At 43.5% G+C, this 19,052-nt stretch overlaps 1 protein-coding gene across 1 annotated transcript in view; it reads right to left on the reverse strand.

Moving 5' to 3' along the window:
* Nucleotides 1-1,715: 1,715 nt before the first annotated feature.
* LOC145396737 (carbonic anhydrase-related protein 10-like) overlaps nucleotides 1,716-19,052 on the reverse strand; it is a gene marked incomplete at its 5' end in the record, with an annotated part of 58,303 nt that continues 40,966 nt past the window's right edge. Inside the window, 8 exons of the mRNA XM_080270022.1 lie at nucleotides 1,716-1,776; nucleotides 2,143-2,185; nucleotides 2,773-2,910; nucleotides 12,427-12,581; nucleotides 13,909-13,975; nucleotides 14,835-14,930; nucleotides 16,108-16,299; nucleotides 17,003-17,139. Coding sequence (XP_080126148.1) covers nucleotides 1,754-1,776; nucleotides 2,143-2,185; nucleotides 2,773-2,910; nucleotides 12,427-12,581; nucleotides 13,909-13,975; nucleotides 14,835-14,930; nucleotides 16,108-16,299; nucleotides 17,003-17,139 — 851 coding nt within the window. The remainder of the gene's footprint in view (nucleotides 1,777-2,142; nucleotides 2,186-2,772; nucleotides 2,911-12,426; nucleotides 12,582-13,908; nucleotides 13,976-14,834; nucleotides 14,931-16,107; nucleotides 16,300-17,002; nucleotides 17,140-19,052) is intronic.

The following is a 19,052-nucleotide window of genomic DNA, read 5'->3' on the forward strand; positions in this document are numbered from 1 at the left end:
TCCTTTTGCCGCTTATCTCACATAGCTCAGTGGCGGCATGGGATGATACGACGGCTCTATGTCCTTGTCATAGTACTTCCCCCGTGACTAGCATCATATTTGTGTTAATGTATTTATTATATTTATTATTGGACAGATGACAATTTTAGCCGAATTCAGAGTTATATATATATATATCCCCGTCCACACGCACGTCATAATACCATATTGTAGGCAACAGGTGCCGTCGTAACACATTTTCCCTAGTTATTTATTTTGCACATTACATGCTGAACTTTTGTATTAGGCCAATGTTACTTTATGTTTATAGTATCTACATAAAATGCCAGATTAACATAGAATAGGACAGAAAAGTTTGCAGTGTAAATTAAATATCTGAGGAATTGGTGTACGAAATTTTCCATCCCGTTTAGAATACAACCGACCTTAAGCTTGCACGGGTCCTATTGTAAGGGGATCTAGTAACACCTTTTCCTTAGCGATTTATTCTGTCCATGATACCTGAACATCGTTTTGTGTGTGACTGATGCATTCATTCATTCATTCATTGCCAGACGCCATGTATCCCAAACGGGGTGGCCAATGCTTTCTTTATATTAAAAAAAACAACCATATAAATAACATACAATACAATGGTTTAAGGTGTAACTTGCAGAATAAATCACTAAGGATGAGGCGCCACGTATGGTCCTTAACCACCTAGGATCACACTTGGGTTTTTCTTTGTTATCGAATAAAATGGCTTGCCGGGAGACGGAATAAAATTGCTAGATTTAATGAAATGGATACAGGCACGTATTCTAGGTGGCATTAAGGCCTCGTAACACCTCTTCTTAAGCGATTTATTCTGTGTATGAAACTCTAATATTATTTTGTTTGTTACCATTACCGTTTTAACATCGATATAGTTTGTACCAAAGAGGTTATGGAGGCGTACTGTGCTGCGGTGGAGGTGTTGGAAAATGACCAAAGCCACCTACACTGCCACCTGTAGGCTGTTGTTGTGCTACCCCAGTCTGTCTGATCCAGCAGACCCATCAACCACAGGCAAACAACCACCCCTGCAGGGCCTTCCCGTAAACTGAACCGATGTTCCCATGTGGTTGATAGCGTTTCGCCACAGTGAGAAGCAGGGATTAGTCTAGAGATCTGGTTCCTTGGTGGACGCCGCATTGGCGGCTATTCAGACAGTTGCCGGGACACTGTACTAGGCTCCACGTCACCCCGTTATTTGGCTAGATGGTTACCACCCAGCGTTGTAAATGGTTTCCTGAGTTACAGGAGCTACATACAGGTGGATTATATAAATACAAACATTTCCGCCCACACATCATCTCCATCATGATCCCGACCTCTTTTCCCACCCAGAGATGGGGTGAGGTGACCCCCCTGTAGACACACACACTTATACACACACACACACACACACACACACACACACACACTTCTCTCTCTCTCTCTCTCTCTCTCTCACACACACACACACACACACACACACACACACACACACATAACTACACTGAGACACTCTTTACATGTCCACCACTCCTGCGACCTTCCACCTCACTAAAAATATCTCCATTACGAAAGATCCACTTGTATTTACACTATTTTCTGTCCCCCCACCGCTTTATGGAGGGGAGGGAGAGAGAGTGGAGGGGAGGGAGAGAGGGTGGAGGAATGGAGGGGAGGGAGGGAGACTGGAGAGATGGAGGGGAGGGAGAGAAAGAGACTGGAGAGACGCAGTGTCAGGTCAGGAGTTGATCCATTCGTTGGCTGAAAAAAGGAAAAAAATATTAGAGAGAGAGAGAGAGAGAGAGAGAGAGAGAGAGAGAGAGAGAGAGAGAGAGAGAGAGAGAAACAATCAAGCATGAATAAAAACACAGTAAACATAACACTTACTTTATCCCAAATATATTTACTTCAATATATACGCATCCTACATTGATCCTGTGTATATATGTGTTGCAGGGATGGCTGAGGCTGCTGGTGTGGGCTTGGCAATGGGAGTGGGAAATACTGACGCAGGATAGACACTGATAAAACTAACAGGCGTCCTCACAACATACAAATAAAGCGAGATAAATGGACCTCACTTTTTCAATCAATTATCATCTTTATTTCTCTATTTTCTATTCTTACCTCTGTAGTGAAATCTTGGCTCAGAGACAGAACACTTCTTCCCCTGTAACGTAAGAATATTTATAAGTATCTAAGTGCAATGTAAGTCGTATAAAGTATCATTATTATTATCATTATTATTATTATTATTATTATTATTTTATTGGTTGATTTGGGGGTGGGCTCGCTTCTTATGCATCATCATCATCATCATTATCATCATCTTCATCATCATTATCATATTCTGCTTAAAGGGAGAGAGAGAGAGAGAGAGAGAGAGAGAGAGAGAGAGAGAGAGAGAGAGAGAGAGAGAGAGAGAGAGAGAGAGAGAGAGAGAGAGAGAGAGAGCACTACATTACACCACACCACACCACATGACTCCCCACACCATACCCCCACAGCATCCCACACCACACCACATTACATCACACCGACATTATCCACCCCCTACTCCACATCACCTCACCACACCAAACCACACCACACCCACACCCCCTACTCTACATCACCACACCACACCTCCTCACCATCCCAGCCCCACCCCACACCACAAAGACACAATCTCACTCCCACACCACACCAACCCTATCCACCCCCTACCACACTCTCCACCGCACACTCCACACCACCACACCTGTCCACCACACACACCTGGGCGGGCTGAGAGAAGTGGATGTTGGTGCGGACGGTGCGATGGTGAGCCGATTGGATGGGCCGGAAGTTATTGGCTACAGGTGCGTTTCTGTGGAAGTCTGAGGAGCCCTGCTTGAGACGACGAAGACTGCGCATCTGTGGAGGGAGGAGAGATGGAAAGAGTGAGTGGAGAGGTGGAGGGAAGAAGTGGAGAGATGGGGGGAATGAGTGGAGAGATGGAGAGAATGAGTGGAGAGAAAAGAAGGAGAGATTGAGTGTGAAAAGTATTATTATTGTCGTTCGTCTGCGCATCGGTTGAGGAGAGATGGAGAGAATGAGTACAGAGATGGAGGGAATGAGTGGAGAGATGGAGAGAATGAGTGGAGAGATGGAGAGAATGGAGAGATGGAGAGAATGAGTGGAGGGATGGAGAGAAGGAGTGGAGGGATGGAGAGAATGAGGGGAGAGATGGAGAGAATAAGTGGAGGAAAGGAGAGAATGAGTGGAGGAAAGGAGGAGATGACTACAGAAAAGAAGAGAATGAGCGGGGAAAATTAGTCTAGTGATAAAATAAACAAAGCAACGAATTAGTGAATAAACAAAACAAACAAATAAAACTTACAGACTTGCCAAACAACCGCCATGAAGGAAATAACAGTGGACTGAAGTGAGATTAAAGATGAACCAAGTCGACCCCGTATGACCCTGACCTTTGACCCCTTGACCTTGCTGACCTAATTAGTTCATCGTCCCTTCATACTGCATCATTGACAAATGTTTGGTGGAAATCTGTCCATGAGTTCAGGAGATATCGCCTATGTGTAAAACTTATCTAACTGTCCATCTACCTATCTATCTATCACCTATCTATCTATCTATTCATTTATCTATCTGTCTATCTGTCTATCTATCTATCTATTCATTTATCTATCTGTCTATCTGTCTATCTATCTGTCTATCTGCCTGTCTGTCTGTCTATCTATCTTCCTACCCATTTATCTATCCATCTACCTTTCTATCTATCTACCTATCCACCTATCCATCCATCCATTTGTTAAACCCAGTGGACTGAAGGCTGAAGCTACCCCTCTCCACTAGCCCTCCATCCACCTTTCGGGGGATAGGGAGGGAGTTGAGGGACGCGTGTATAGCCAGGCAGCTCCACCGCCAGGATATATCAGTGCCACCACGTGAAGGCGTCCCTCTCCAGATTCAGAGTCACAAAAATGTAAAGAAAAAAAAAGAAAAAAAAAAAGAATTCACTTATGGTTATGTCCTTATGTCTGGGATGCTCTCTCTCTCTCTCTCTCTCTCTCTCTCTCTCTCTATCTCGTGTGTGTGTGTGTGTGTGTGTGTGTGTGTGTGTGTGTGTGTGTGTGTGTGTGTGTGTGTGTATCCGAATCTGTATTTTCTTCCCTATTTTTTTTTAACTTCTCAAAATACTCCAGTTGTGTGTGTGTGTGTGTGTGTGTGTGTGTGTGTGTGTGTGTGTGTGTGAAATGTGTACGTATGTGTGTTTTCTTTATACATTTACGTGACCTTTACCACCCTATTCCAAGCATTCATTGTATGTTTTTATTTCTGTGTACCTCTCTGTGTTTTTCTGTGTATCTCTGTGTTTTTCTGTGTATTTCTGTGTTTTTCTGTGTATCTGTGTTTTTCTGTGTATTTCTGTGTTTTTCTGTTATCTCTGTGTTTTTCTGTGTATCTCTGTGTTTTTCTGTGTATCTCTGTGTTTTTCTGTGTATCTGTGTTTTTCTGTGTATTTCTGTGTTTTTCTGTGTATCTCTGTGTTTTTCTGTGTATCTCTGTGTTTTTCTGTGTATCTGTGTTTTTCTGTGTATCTCTGTGTTTTTCTGTGTATCTGTGTTTTTCTGTGTATCTGTGTTTTTCTGTGTACCTCTGTTTTTTTCTGTGTATCTCTGTGTTTTTCTGTTATCTCTGTTTTTCTGTGTATCTCTGTGTTTTTCTGTTATCTCTGTGTTTTTCTGTGTATCTCTGTGTTTTTCTGTGTATCTGTGTTTTTCTGTGTATCTCTGTGTTTTTCTGTTATCTCTGTGTTTTTCTGTGTATCTCTGTGTATCTCTGTTTTTCTGTGTATCTGTTTTCATGTTTATCTCTGTGTTTTTTCTGTGCATGTCAGTGTTTTTCTGTGTATCTCTGTGTTTTTCTGTATATCGCTGTGTTTTTCTGTGTATCTGTGTTTTTCTGTGTATCTTTTTTTTCTGTGTATCTGTTTTTCTGTGTCTCTGTTTTTCTCTGTATCTGTGTTTTTCTGAGAATGTGTTTTTCTGTGTACCTCTATGTTTTTCTCCGTGTTTTTCCGTGTATCTGTGTTTTTCCATGTATCTCTATGTTTTTCTCTGTATCTCTGTATTTTCTGTGCTACCCTCTGTGTGTTTTTTTCTGTTTTTTTCTGTCCATTTCGCTTTCTCCCGGTATTGCCCACCATCCGCCGCTGTTCCAATGTTTTAGTCATCTTTAAATTTTAGTGGGACGCTTTTGTGCACACCTGGCGAGGATTTTTTTCATATTTCTTCTTTTAGCTTGCTGTTATCCAGAGTTTTTTTTATATTTTTTCTGATTTGGCTTGCTTGCTTGTGTGTGTGTGTGTGTGTGTGTATAGTTGAATTGTCTGAAATTTGTATACTATCTATCTTTCTACCTATCTATCTGTTTGTCTATCTATCTATCTATTTATCTTGAATTCTTTAATACTTCTACTTTCACCATCTGCTTTTAATTGCACTCCTTTGTACTCCTTTGCACTCCTCCTCTCCCCATACCTATCTTCCTCTCTTCACCCTTCTCTCTTCTCTTCTTCGTTCCTCTCTCTCTCTCTCTCTCTCTCTCTCTCTCTCTTTCTCTCTCTCTCTCTCTCTCTCTCTCTCTCTCTCTCTCTCTCTCATTCTTTTTCTCTCTTTATCTTTCCTCTCTTCTTCCTCTCCCTTCTTCATTTCCATTCTTTTCTCCTTCATTTCACCCAGTCATCTCCACCTTCCTTTTCCTTCCCCCCTTCTCTTCTCTCTCCCACTACCCTTCTCTCTACCATTGTTCCTTGTATCCCCTTTCTCTCTCTATTTCTCTCTCTCTCTCTCCATACTCCTACCTTCCTCTCTTCCTCCTCCTCCATCTTTCCATCTCTCCCTCTCCCTTCCTCTTTTCTTCCCCCTTCCACCCCTCCCTCTTCCCCCTCCCCCCTCTTCCCCCCCATCGCCCATATCCCCCCCTCTCTCTCTCTTCATTCCTTGTCCCTTCAGTCGCTCTTTTCCTCTCTCTATCTCTTCTCTGCCTCAGTCTCTCTCTCCTTCCTCCTCACTCTGTACTTCACCTCTCCTCCCATCACTCTGTTCTCGCCACTATCTCCTCTTCCACCTCTCCTTCTCTTCTCTCTCTCCCATCTCCCTATACATATTTTTCTCCCTTCCTTCTATCCCTCCATCTCCCTTCGCCCTCTTAACCCCCTCCTATCTTCCCTTTCTTCATTCCCCTGCCTATCTTTACCCCTATCTCTTCTCTCTCACACGTCCCCTTTCCTCTTACATCGCTCCATCCTAGTCTCTCCCCTCTCTCTCTCTTCTTTGCTTCTCAGTCTACCCTACCTCCTTCTCCCTATCTTCGTCTGCCATTCTTCTCCCCTTTCTCTGCTTCCTTTCTCTCTTCTCCCGCTCCATGCTCCTATTTCCCTCTCACCCTGCTGTTTTTTTGCTTCCCTCTCCATCCCTCACCCTCCCTCTGTCTGTCACTCTTCTCCCATTTCTCTTGGTCTTTTATCTCCCCCTCCCCGCTCAAATATCCCTCTCCCCACCTCCATGTCACCCCACCTGCTCCCTACCATTACCCCTGCCGACAGAACCCGAGGCAGGGCAGGGCAGGGCAGGGCAGGGCAGGGCAGGGCAGGTTAGTAGTCATCCTCCTCTTTTCCCTTGCTCTCAATTTTTCCCCCTCCTCTCGTTCCCAGCTTCTCTCTCTCATCTCTCCCAACCTCTCTTTTCTCCCTCACCCCCTCCTTCTACCTTCCCCCTCTGTCCCCCCACCAATTACCCTTCCCGATAGTACCCGGGGCAAGGCAACAGCAGGGCAGGGGAGGGCAAGGCAGGGCAGGACAAGGGATGGTAGGGCAGGACAGGACAAGGCAAGGGTAGGGTAGGACAGAACAGAGCAGGGCAAGGGTAGGGAAGGGTAGGACAGGACAAGGCAAGAGCAGGACAAGGGCAGGACAAGGCAGGGCAGGGCAGGGCAAGGCAAGGCAAGGGCAGGACAGAGGAGGGCACGGCAAGGCAGGACAAGGGAGGACAGGGGAGGGCAGGGCAGGGCAGGGCAGGGCAGGCTGGCAGTGGAATTCCTTTGACAAAATACCGGGGCTGGGGAGGAGAATTTTCCGCCCTAGCAACCCTTCTGGGGCGACGCAGACGGGGAGGCCCTTTGGAGTAAAACCGTCTGCCGAAACACACTCTTCTGTCCGATTTATTCCCAACTTCTCCCCCTAAGCTGAGTAAAGTCCTTTGTTAATGGCGGGAATAAAGTTAGAATCATCTGAGAGTCCTGACAAGAAAGATAAAAAATTCCTGACTTACTGAAAGGATACTTGAGACGAGAGAGAGACCAGTCACCCTTCCCTGAGTAGCATGGTGTGAGCAATATACCCCAACCAACCTTTGTATTTTGAAGCGCCTGAACCTACCAGACCACGAGGTGTCCTTTGGTTAGTTATAGGATGCCTGGCTTGCTATTCAGTGTAGAGTCACCTGAAAGTGGCGCCATATCGAGTGAGTGGATGGTAGCGTCCCCACCTTCATAAGAGCAATTCAGAGTTCTACGTAGTGACTCGACATGTAAGGCACAGAAGGAGTCATGGTAATTTTTTGATGATTTTATGACTATTTTTGATGACTATTTTTTGATGACTATTTTTTGATGACTATTTTTGATGACTATTTTTTGATGACTATTTTTGATGACTATTTTTTGATGACTATTTTTGATGACTATTTTTGATGACTATTTTTGATGACTATTTTTGATGACTATTTTTTGATGACTATTTTTTGATGACTATTTTTTGATGACTATTTTTGATGACTATTTTTTGATTATTTTTTGATGACTATTTTTGATGACTATTTTTTGATGACTATTTTTTGATGACTATTTTTGATGACTATTTTTTGATGACTATTTTTGATGACTATTTTTGATGACTATTTTTGATGACTATTTTTGATGACTATTTTTGATGACTATTTTTTGATGACTATTTTTTGATGACTATTTTTTGATGACTATTTTTTGATGACTATTTCTGATGACTATTTTTGATGACTTTTTTGATGACTATTTTTTGAGGACTATTTTTTGGACTATTCTTTTTTTTTAATTGCTTCTTGATGACTATTTTCAGGTGACTATTTTTAGGACATTGATGACTATTTTTTGTGGCTATTTTCAATGACTTTTTTTTTAATGATTTTTTTTTTAATGACCATTTTTTGATAACTTTTTGTCTCTCTCTCTCTCTCTCTCCACATTTTCCTGTAATTTCTTCCTTCTCCACAACCAGGGAGGGAGTGTAAGCGAACTTTTGATTACATTACTATTATTTTTTTTTTCTGTACTTTATTACATTTATCTGCCCTCCTACAGTAGCGTCAAAAAGTTTAGCGCTTCATCATCACCATAATCGCATCTCGTTTAACCTCATTTTTCGGAGGGACACGGTAGAGTCTTGATCGTGACAACTTTTTTTTGTCTGGCTGTACCCGATCACATTAGCCTCTCCCTCTCTACAGCAGCGTCAAAAGTTCAGCGCACCGTCATTACCCTAATCGCATCTCTTCTGCCGTATTTTTGGGACACTCTGTAGCCGCGTTAGATCAGAGGGACATCAAAGACTCGCCCTTAACTACGTAACAACTTTTTTATCTCACTGTAGTTCGCTCACTTTTAACATGACGGTATTTTCGTCCTTTTGCAGCTTATTTCACGTAGCTCAGCGGCAGAATAAGATGATACGACGGCCCTACTTCTTTTTCCTAGCACTTCTTCGTGACTAGCACCATATTCTAGTGTTTTTATCTCTTGTTACAGCACAGGTGGGAGAATAATATAGTACTACGGCCCTACATCCTTTCCGTAGCACTTCTTCGTGACTAGCATCATATTCTAGTGTTATTCTTTCTACAGGAGAGATGGCAACTTTACACCTTAAGCCTCTGTACGCACGGTATCTTCCTACCTACATATCTATCTATCTATCTATCTATGTCTACCTGTGTCTATCTATCTACCTATTTATCTACTTATCTATATGTCTATCTACCCATCTACCTACCTATCTGTCTATCTACCTATCTACCTATCTATCTATCTATCTATCTATGAAGCAATGAGACAAGAACGAGGAATGTGTGTTGGACGTGTATTGTAGATGAAGTTACCTTTTTCTGAGCGATACTTTTTTTTTTTCGACACCTTTTGAGAGATACTTTTTTGGGGACCCTTTTGAGCGATACTTTTTTTTTTTTTTTACCCCTTTTTGAGCGATACTTTTTTTTTCACCCCTTTCGAGCGATACTTTTTTTTGGACCCCTTTTGAGCAATACTTTTTTTGGACCCCTTTTGAGCGATACTTTTTTTTGGACCCTTTTTTGAGCGATACTTTTTTTTTACCCCTTTTTGAGCGATACTTTTTTTTTACCCCTTTTTGAGCGATACTTTTTTTGGACCCTTTTTTGAGCGATACTTTTTTTTTACTCCTTTTTGAGCGATACTTTTTTTTTGGGGCCCTTTTTTGAGCGATACTTTTTTTTTGGGGCCCTTTTTTGAGCGATACTTTTTTTTGGGGGCCCTTTTTGAGCGATACTTTTTTTTTTTTTTACCCCTTTTGAGGGATACTTTTTTTTTTTTTACCCCTTTTGAGCGATACTTTTTTTTTTTTTTAACCCTTTTGAGCGATAATTTTTTTTTTTACCCTTTTTTGAGCGATAATTTTTTTTTACCTTTTTGAGCGATACTTTTTTTTTTTTTACCCCTTTTGAGCGATACTTTTTTTTTTTACCCTTTTTGAGCGATACTTTTTTTTTACCCCTTTTTGAGCGATACTTTTTTTTTTACCCCTTTTTGAGCGATACTTTTTTTTTTACCCCTTTTTGAGCGATACTTTTTTTTTTACCCCTTTTTGAGCGATACTTTTTTTTTTAACCCCTTTTTGAGCGATACTTTTTTTGGACCCTTTTTTGAGCGATACTTTTTGGGGACCCCTTTTTGAGCGATACTTTTTTTTTGGGGGGGGATCAATTTTGAGCTATTTTTTTTTTTTTTTACCTGTAGCCAAATTAAATGCTGGTGTCATCCCGAGCCGCTTCCTTCACCATTTTTTTTTTTTGCAAGAAAGAAGGAACCAAAGGCCAGGAGCCCGTAAAATTGCTCCCACCAAGAAAAACAAAACAAAAAAAAGATAACAGAGAGGCAAATTCAAGATCTGTTCATTTCGCGTGACGTTTCGTGTTTACAGCTGTTGGGTTTACGTTCCCAATTATAATTATTTCCTCTATAATTATTTCCTTTATCATTATTTCCTTTATCATTATTTCCTCTATAACTATTTCCTCTGTAATTATTTCCTTTATAATTATTTCTTGTATCATTATTTCCTCTATAATTATTTCCTCTATCAATACTGTATTTCCTTTATAATTATTTCCTCTATCAATACTGTATTTCCTTTATAATTATTTCCTCTATAATTATTTCCCCTATAATTATCTCCTCTATCATTATTTCCTGTATCATTATTTCCTGTATCATTATTTCCTCTATAATTATTTCCTGTATCATTATTTCCTCTATAATTATTTCCTGTATCATTATTTCCTGTATCATTATTTCCTCTATCATTATTTCCTCTATAATTATTTCCTCTGTAATTATTTCCTCTATCACTATTTCCTCTATAATTATTTCCTCTGTAATTATTTCCTCCATAATTATTTCCTCTATCAGTATTTCCTCTATAATTATTTCCTCTGTAATTATTTCCTCTATCATTATTTCCTCTATAATTATTTCCTCTGTAATTATTTCCTCTATCAGTATTTCCTCTATAATTATTTCCTCTATCAGCATTTCCTCTGTAATTATTTCCTCCTCTTATTTCCCTCAAGGCCTGTTTCTCTGTCCATTCGTGCTCTCACCAGATAATATTCTTAATCTCTGAAGACATTTTCGAACTGGGAAGCACCTTAATCTAGTGTCAATCAATTTCTACATCTCGGCTTTCAAGATGGAGACATGACAACTTTCTTTTTCGTCTAGTTAGTGTGAAGTGCTAGAGTCTCCATTCTTTCCACAGCACTTCTTCCTGACTATCACTTCCTTGACTGAGAGAGGGTCCGTCCTAAGAGCTATAAAATCGTCTGGCGTGGTAGGAATAAAATAAAACACTTCCTCATTCCACCCGTGTCCACTGCTCTGATGCTGAATACAGGAAATTCATCTGTGTAGCCTGGCCCAAAACACGATAGGAAAAAAGTGTCCTCCAAAATTTATGCACCATTTTTAGCCAGTTTGTATGTGAAAAGAAGAAGGAACCAAAGGATGAATGTCTTGCCACCCCTTCCTAGGAAACTTGAGGAGCTGAAAACCAAAATAACAATAATTCCACTTTCAAATACCCAGAATAATGGTTAATTTTTGAGGTACAGAGTCGAGCTGAAAAAGGAGTAAGAGTGTGTCGAAGAACGGGCGCTAGATACTCATTTTAATCTAAATAAAACGCATGTAGAAAGTTCAAAAACACTGTTGCCTAAAATCATGACTGTTGAGGGAGAGTGATGAAGCACTGCGGCAAAGAGAGAGAGAGAAACTGAAAGTCGAAAGTGGGAGAAGGAAGTAAATGAGAGAAAATGGATTACATGTCGCCTTGTTTATAAATACTACTTGTGGTAAACTATTTAACGTGTAAAAGCTCTACTCCAAACAGGGGCGAATTATACTGTAGGCTTCTTTGCACGGTCAATATAAAAGCAGGGTTAAAAAGAATGTGGGGTCGGTTCAACACATCTAGCCTTTGGGAAGCTGATACTGCTAAAGAAGGAAGGCGACGTATCCAAGAAAGATAACACGACGCGCAGACATCGAGGACACTGAAGGAAGATGAAAGACTGAGCCGTGTGTTGCTGCAGATGAAAGGGGAGTCGTGTGGAAGACTGCATCGGGAAGAAGATAGAGGAAGCGAGGGTCTGAGGCGTTAAAAGCAATGTTTCTTTTACTCGCCAGGAGTATGAGACACGTAAGACGACACCTGCCCAAGCCATATCCTGTGAGTGTTATAGTGAATCGAGAGTAACATAGTCAAGTTGAACGTATCCTGACCCAACCCAACCCAATTTAATCAAACCTGACCTAACCTAACCTAACCTAACCTTACCTTACTTTACCTGTTCATACCTGCCCTCACTTTACCTTACCTTACCTTACCTTACCATACCTTACCTTACCTAACCTAACCTAACCTAAACTAACTTAACCTGACCTTACCTTACGTGACCTGTCCTGTGTTAATCAGTGAAGGTGTGTAGAGCAATTAGCGAGCCTAGGAGTGTTAATGATACCTGCTTTACCTGTGTGTAGAGTAATTAGTGAGCCTAGGAGTGTTAATGATACCTGCTTTACCTGTGTGAAGGCGATGTACAGGGGTTTATTGGGCAGGATCCAGGTAACCGTCTCGTGGCATCCCGGAACGGTCAGGGAACCCTCGTACGTGAGGTAGTGGTCGGTCGTGGGCAGCAGTTCACTCACCACCAGGTCGTGAGGAGGCGATGACGACCCTGGAACGACACGGGGAGAGAGTCATCATCATCATCATCAAAATCATATCATCATTATCATAAACATCATCGCTTTATTATCACCGTCGCAGATCACCTTCGTCATCATCATCATTATCATCATCATCATCATTGTCTTCATTATCACCGACACAGATCACCACCACCACCACCATCATCATTTTCATCACTGTCGTCGTCGTCTTCATTATCATCAAAGTCATCTTAATCACCGTCATTATCATCGACATCATCACTACCTCCATCATCATCATCATCATCATCATCACCAAGAACAAGAAAAATGAACGAAAGAAAATAAAAGAAATAAACCATACCAACACAGCCACAGCCAAAGGGGGTACGGTAATAGGGTACAAAAAGATGGTACATTAATATGGTACAGTGATACAGGACAGTAATATGGTACAGTATTTTTAGGGACGGGGATGGGAAAGGTGTAAGGTGCATTTTAAAGTCAGGTCGGGCCAGGTCACTTCTTTACCACTTACTGCCCTTGCTGGGATGGTCATGTCAGTAGCACCACTTTCTAACTTGGTGCGTGAGTTGGTGAGTGTGAGGAAGGGACGTGAGGTGAGTGGGGAGTGAGATGAGTGAGGGGGTGAGATGAGTGAGGAGTGAAATGAGTGAAGAGTGAGCTGAGTGAGGAATGAGATGAGTGAGGAGTGAGATGAGTGGGCTGTGAGGTGAGTGAGGAGTGAGATGAGTCAGGGGATGGATCAACAAAGCAATGAGTTTAATGAGTAAATGAGAGGAAAGATCATTATGTGAGTATAAAGATATATACCGGAAATGCAACGAACTACCTTGAGTCAGATGAGTAAGTGAGCGAGTGAGTGAGTGAGTGAGTGGGTGAGTAGGAGAGTGTGGCAATAACTAAGAATTAAAGCTAGATCTAACTAATAACAATCTCTCTTCTCCATCTGCTGCTCTGGCTTTCTGCTCTGTGTGGGTTAGTGTGAGGAAGGGATGCAAGGTGAAGGAGAAGATGGAGGCAACAGAGAAGGAGTCATATTACAGCGTGTGTGTGTGTGTGTGTGAGTGTGTGTGTGTGTGTGTGTGTGTGTGTGTGTGTGTGTGTGTGTGTGTGTGTGTGTGTGTGTGTGTGTGTGTGTGTGTGTGTGTGTGTGTGTGTGTGTGTGTGTGTGTGTGTGTGTGTGTGTGTGTGTGTGTGTGTGTGTGTGTGTGTGTGTGTGTGGAATACCCAGCATCTTAGAGTACTCACCATTTTACTCACCATCTTACCATCTTACTCACCATCTTACTCACCAGCTTACCATCTTACTCACCATCTTCGAGTACTCACCGCCATATCTGACACTGGGCAGTCCCTGAAGCATTCTGGCTAATGCTGGAGAGGTACGGTCGCCTAGCTGTAGGGAAGATGCAGGTAGATAAATTAATAGGGAGATAGATAGATGGATAGATAGACTGGGTGACTGAGTAAATGATGAGTAGATGTATAAAGACATAAAAGGATGGACTGAATAATTACTGACATAAGTAATTGATATACTCTCTCTCTCTCTCTCTCTCTCTTTCTCTCTCTCTCTCTCACGTACATGTCCACCCTCTGTCCTTAACCCAGGCTGGAGGGAGTGTCTATAGTGCTTTCACCTAAACTTGGCCCAGAATTTCGTCCCTCCGCAGCTTATTTCCCGTAGCTCAGTGGCAGATGAAGACAGTGCTACGGCTCTACACCCATTCCATAGCACTTCTTCGTGACTAGCACCATAGTCTAGCGTTAATCTACCTTTGCAAATCAGCATTCAAGATGGAGAGATGACAATTTTACTCATGGTTAAAGTAATGGTTATGAGTTTGCATCCTTTCCACAGCACTTCTTCGTGACTAGCACCATATTCTAGTGTCAATCTGCTACTACAACTCAGCATTCATGAACCAGAGATGGCAATTCCAGGTCAATTTAAAGTGAACGTAGTATAGGCACCCCCTTCCTGGCACCTGACCTAACTTACCTTGACCTTGACCTACCTGTACCATGACCCCGATCTACCTGTATCATGACCTTGATCTACTTGTACTACGACTCCGACTTACCTTACCTTGATCTTGACCTACCTGTACCCTGACCCTGACCTACCTTACCTTGACCTTGACCTGCCTTACCATGACCTTGACCTACCTGTACCTTGACCTTGACCTACCTTACCTTGACCTTGACCTACCTTACCTTGACCTTGACCTACCTGTACCTTGACCTTGACCTACCTGTATCATGACCCCGACCGCCACCACGCCATACACCTGAGAGGCCGCCTGGGTGAAGTTACGGTATAGCTGAGCGTTGTAGCCGTAGACCTGAAGCTGGAGGAGGGTTAGAAGGGGTTAGAAGAGGTGTTAGAAGAGCTTAGTAGAGGTTATCATCATCATCATCATCATCATCATCATCACCATCATCATCATCATCGTCATTTGTTGTCGTCGTTGTCTTCATCACTCCATCATCATCATCATCTTTGTCGTCGTCTTCGTCATCACTGTCTATCGTTATCATCATCATCATCATCATCATCATCATCATCATCATCATCACTCTATTTGCTATGAAAATATTAAATAGGTAGGAATAGGAAACACATTACGCATTTCCTCTCCTCATAATGCCACCTCTCACACTACTACACATCACACTACCACACCTCACACTGCCACATCACACACTACCACACCTCACACTGCCACATCACACACTACCACACCTCACACTACCACACCACGCAATACCACACCTCACACTGCCACACCTCACACTACCACACCACGCACTGCCACACCACGCACTACCACACCTCACACTGCCACACCACACACTACCACACCTCACACCATCACACTGCTACTCCACAAAATGTCATACTTCACACTATCACACCCTACAAAGCCACACGTTTCATTTTTAACCCAGCTAACCCAAAACAACCTAAATTAGACCAGATGAAACCCAACCCATCCCAGTCTAACCCAGAACACCTCATACACACTAACCCAACCCAGGCAAACCGAAATCAACCTGCAGACCCAAATTTAACCCAACCCAGCCAAACCTAACCTAAACCAACCCATCCCATTCCATCCTAACCCACCTCAGCTCAGCATGATCGAACCCAAACAAGCCTACCCTAACTTAACCCAACCAGAGCAAACCCCACCCAACCCAGCCTATACCATCCTAACCCATCTTAGATCAGTACAGTTCAACCCACCCAACCCAACCCAAACTAAACCCCAACCAACCCCGCCCATACCATCCTAACCCACCTCAGCTCGACACAGGCCAGCCCACCTCAACCAAGTCAAATCAAGCCATACCCACTCCAACCCAACCCCACCCCAACCCAACCCACCCCAGTCCAACTCAACATAGCCTAAAGTAACTCCGTCCATACCATCCTAACCAACCTCAACCCAACCCAATCTAACCAAGCCCAACCCAGTCTAACCCAACCCCAACCTAACCAAGCCCAACCCAACCCCAACCCACCTCAGCAGGGAAGGCATAGTTGGCCACGGTGTGTTCTGAGCCCTGTAGGTCCCTCTCGCCGAAGTGGAGTCTGAGGTGGCTGACGGAGTAGGTGTAGGAGAGAGGTCCCCCTGAGAGGTTGACAGGTGGGCCCGAGGATGACTTCACCCTCCACTCCAAACTGTGTCCTGTGTTCACTAGTACGCCCTGCACCTGGGGGGAGATACCGGGACACATGGAGAGAGAGAGAGAGAGAGAGAGAGAGAGAGAGAGAGAGAGAGAGAGAGAGAGAGAGAGAGAGAGAGAGAGAGAGGGAGAGTTTTAAGTCCCATGCCTGCTAACTACCAATCTGTCCATCCGTCTGTCTATCAATCTATAAGTTTATTATCAATCAATTCTCTCTCTCTCTCTCTCTCTACCTGCCTACCTATGTTTGTCTGTATGTCTGTCAACTTATCTATCAAACTCTGCAGGAAGAATGTGACGATAGCTTTTATCTGGCACACACACATACTCTCTCTCTCTCTCTCTCTCTCTCTCTCTCTCTCTCGTACCCAGTAAACTATTTTGAGCATTTGTCATTTTCACCCAATCGACACTTCCCTATACCCGTTCATGCAGCAAATATAACAACAATTTACATGAGAAAAAATGACCAGGGGTTTGTGGTGAGAGAGAGAGAGAGAGAGAGAGAGAGAGAGAGAGAGAGAGAGAGAGAGAGAGAGAGAGAGAGAGAGAGAGAGAGAGAGAGAGAGAGAGAGAGAGAATGTGACATAATATTTGACTATTCTAAAAACCTTAGAATTATTTGCTAAGCTGAATGCATGTAGGTAAGCTGTGTGTGTGTGTGTGTGTGTGTGTGTGTGTGTGTGTGTGTGTGTGTGTGTGTGTGTGTGTGTAACTAATTGCCACCTACCTGAGTCTTATCAAAGGAGACAGGTGTGAGGTTTGGATCGTGCAGCAAGGTGCGTGGGTCCAGGTTAATTGGCGACTGTCGGCGTCCTTCCGTACACATCGCCCACGCCGGGTTTATCACGCCCCAAAATTCTGGACCTGCGGGAGGGGAAGAAGAAGGGAGAGTTAGTGTAAGGCGGAGGAAGGGAGAGTTACTGCAGAAGGAAGAAGAAGGGAGAGTGACTGCAGAAGGGGAAGAGAAGGGAGAGTTACTATACATGAGAAGATGGGAGAGTTACTACAGAAGGAAGAGGAAGGGAGAGTTCCTGTAAGAGGGAAGAAGAAGAGAGAGTTACTGCAGAAGGAAGAAGAAGGGAGAGTTACTGAAAGAGGGAAGAAGGGAGAGTTACTTCAGGAGAGTTAGAAGAGAACGTTAGTCAAAATTTCTATACTCCTTTCACCTTAACTTGGTCCAGATATTTCTCCTTCCTCAGCTTATTTCACGTAGCTCAGTGGCAGACAGACAGACCAGGCTACACTTCTCCATAGCACTTCCTCGTGACTATCAGATTCTACTTTTAATCCACTGTTACAGCTCAGCATTCAAGATGGAGAGATGGCAATTTTGGGCCAAGTTAGAGTGAAATGGGTACATTTTCTGCTCTCGTTGTGTTTATCAGTAATTTGTTAAGGGAGATTGTATTTGATAATGGCTGTCTTTATTTTTCTTATCAGTTATTATCGCCTCTGTAGGATAAGGTGATTAGGCGTTTCGGAATAATGGGCGTAGAAGAGAGAGAGAGAGAGAGAGAGAGAGAGAGAGAGAGAGAGAGAGACGTAACTTTTGTTGGAAGCGTAGAATCGCTCCCCCCATTCTCTCCTCCTCCTCCTTATCCCACTCTCCCCTCCCTCATTTTGTCCCCTCTCCCCTCCCAAAATGGCCCCTTCCCCCTCCCTCCTAGTCGGTCCCCTCCCCCTCCTAGTTGGCCCCTCCCCTCTTCTAGTTTGCCCCTCCCCGTAGCTTTCCCCCTCCCCCTAGTTTTTCCCCTCCCCCTAGCTTTCCCCCCTCCCCTCCCTCCTAGACCCCCCTCCCCCTGGCTTCCCCCTCCCCATAGCCTCCCCCTCCCCCTGGCTTCCCCCTCCCCATAGCCTCCCCCTCCCCTTCACCCTCATTTGAATAACCCCATTCACTTCTTCCCTCCCCCACAAACTTCGTCTACGAGCAATTTTTCGTGTTTTCCGTGAAGGCTAGGGAGATACGAAGATGGAGACCGTGCAAGAGATGGTGGAGATTGTTGGAGATAGGTGGGAAACGGTGGTGATGAGTGGAGGTGGTGATGGAGATGGAAGATGATAAAAGTAGGATAGAGATTGATGGAGATAGGTAGAGATGATGAGGGAAAGGTGGAGATTGGTGGAGATAGGTTGAGATGATGAGGGAAAGGTGGAGATTGGTGGAGATAGGTAGAGATGATGAGGGAAAGGTGGAGATTGGTGGAGATAGGTAGAGATGATGAGGGAAAGGTGGAGATTGGTGGAGATAGGTAGAGATGATGAGGGAAAGGTGGGGATTGGTGGAGATACATGTACTAAGGGAAGGATGGAGATTGGTGGTGATTGGTAGAGATGCTAAGGGAAAGGTGGAGATTGATGGAGATGGATAGAGATGCTAAGGGAAAGGTGGGGATTGATGGAGATTGTTGGAGATACTGGGGGAAGGACTGAGACTGAGGGAGAGAGGCGTGGCTAGAGGGAGATAGGGTAGAGGGTGGAGATTGGTGGAGATTGGTGGAGATGGTGAGGAAGGGTGGAGATTGAGGGAGATATTAATTCTGAGGAAGACTGATAGCCCTCATCTCCTTGTCTCAATATCTCTCAGGCTATCTCTCGCCCTCACCTTATCTCATATTCTCATCTCAGACAGTCGCTTCGTCTCATCCCCTCGTCTCATTCTGTGATCTCTCAGGCAAAGTCTCTCGCTCTCATCTCCACGTCTCAGTATCTGTCAGTCTCTCTCTCTCTCTCTCTCTCTCTCTCTCATCCTCTCTCATTCTACATGCACATCTCATCTT

The sequence above is a fragment of the Coenobita brevimanus genome, chromosome 39 (genome assembly GCF_032717465.1).
Source record: "Coenobita brevimanus isolate Jiangsu-jjx chromosome 39, ASM3271746v2, whole genome shotgun sequence".
In the NCBI taxonomy this organism is placed as follows: domain Eukaryota; kingdom Metazoa; phylum Arthropoda; class Malacostraca; order Decapoda; family Coenobitidae; genus Coenobita; species Coenobita brevimanus.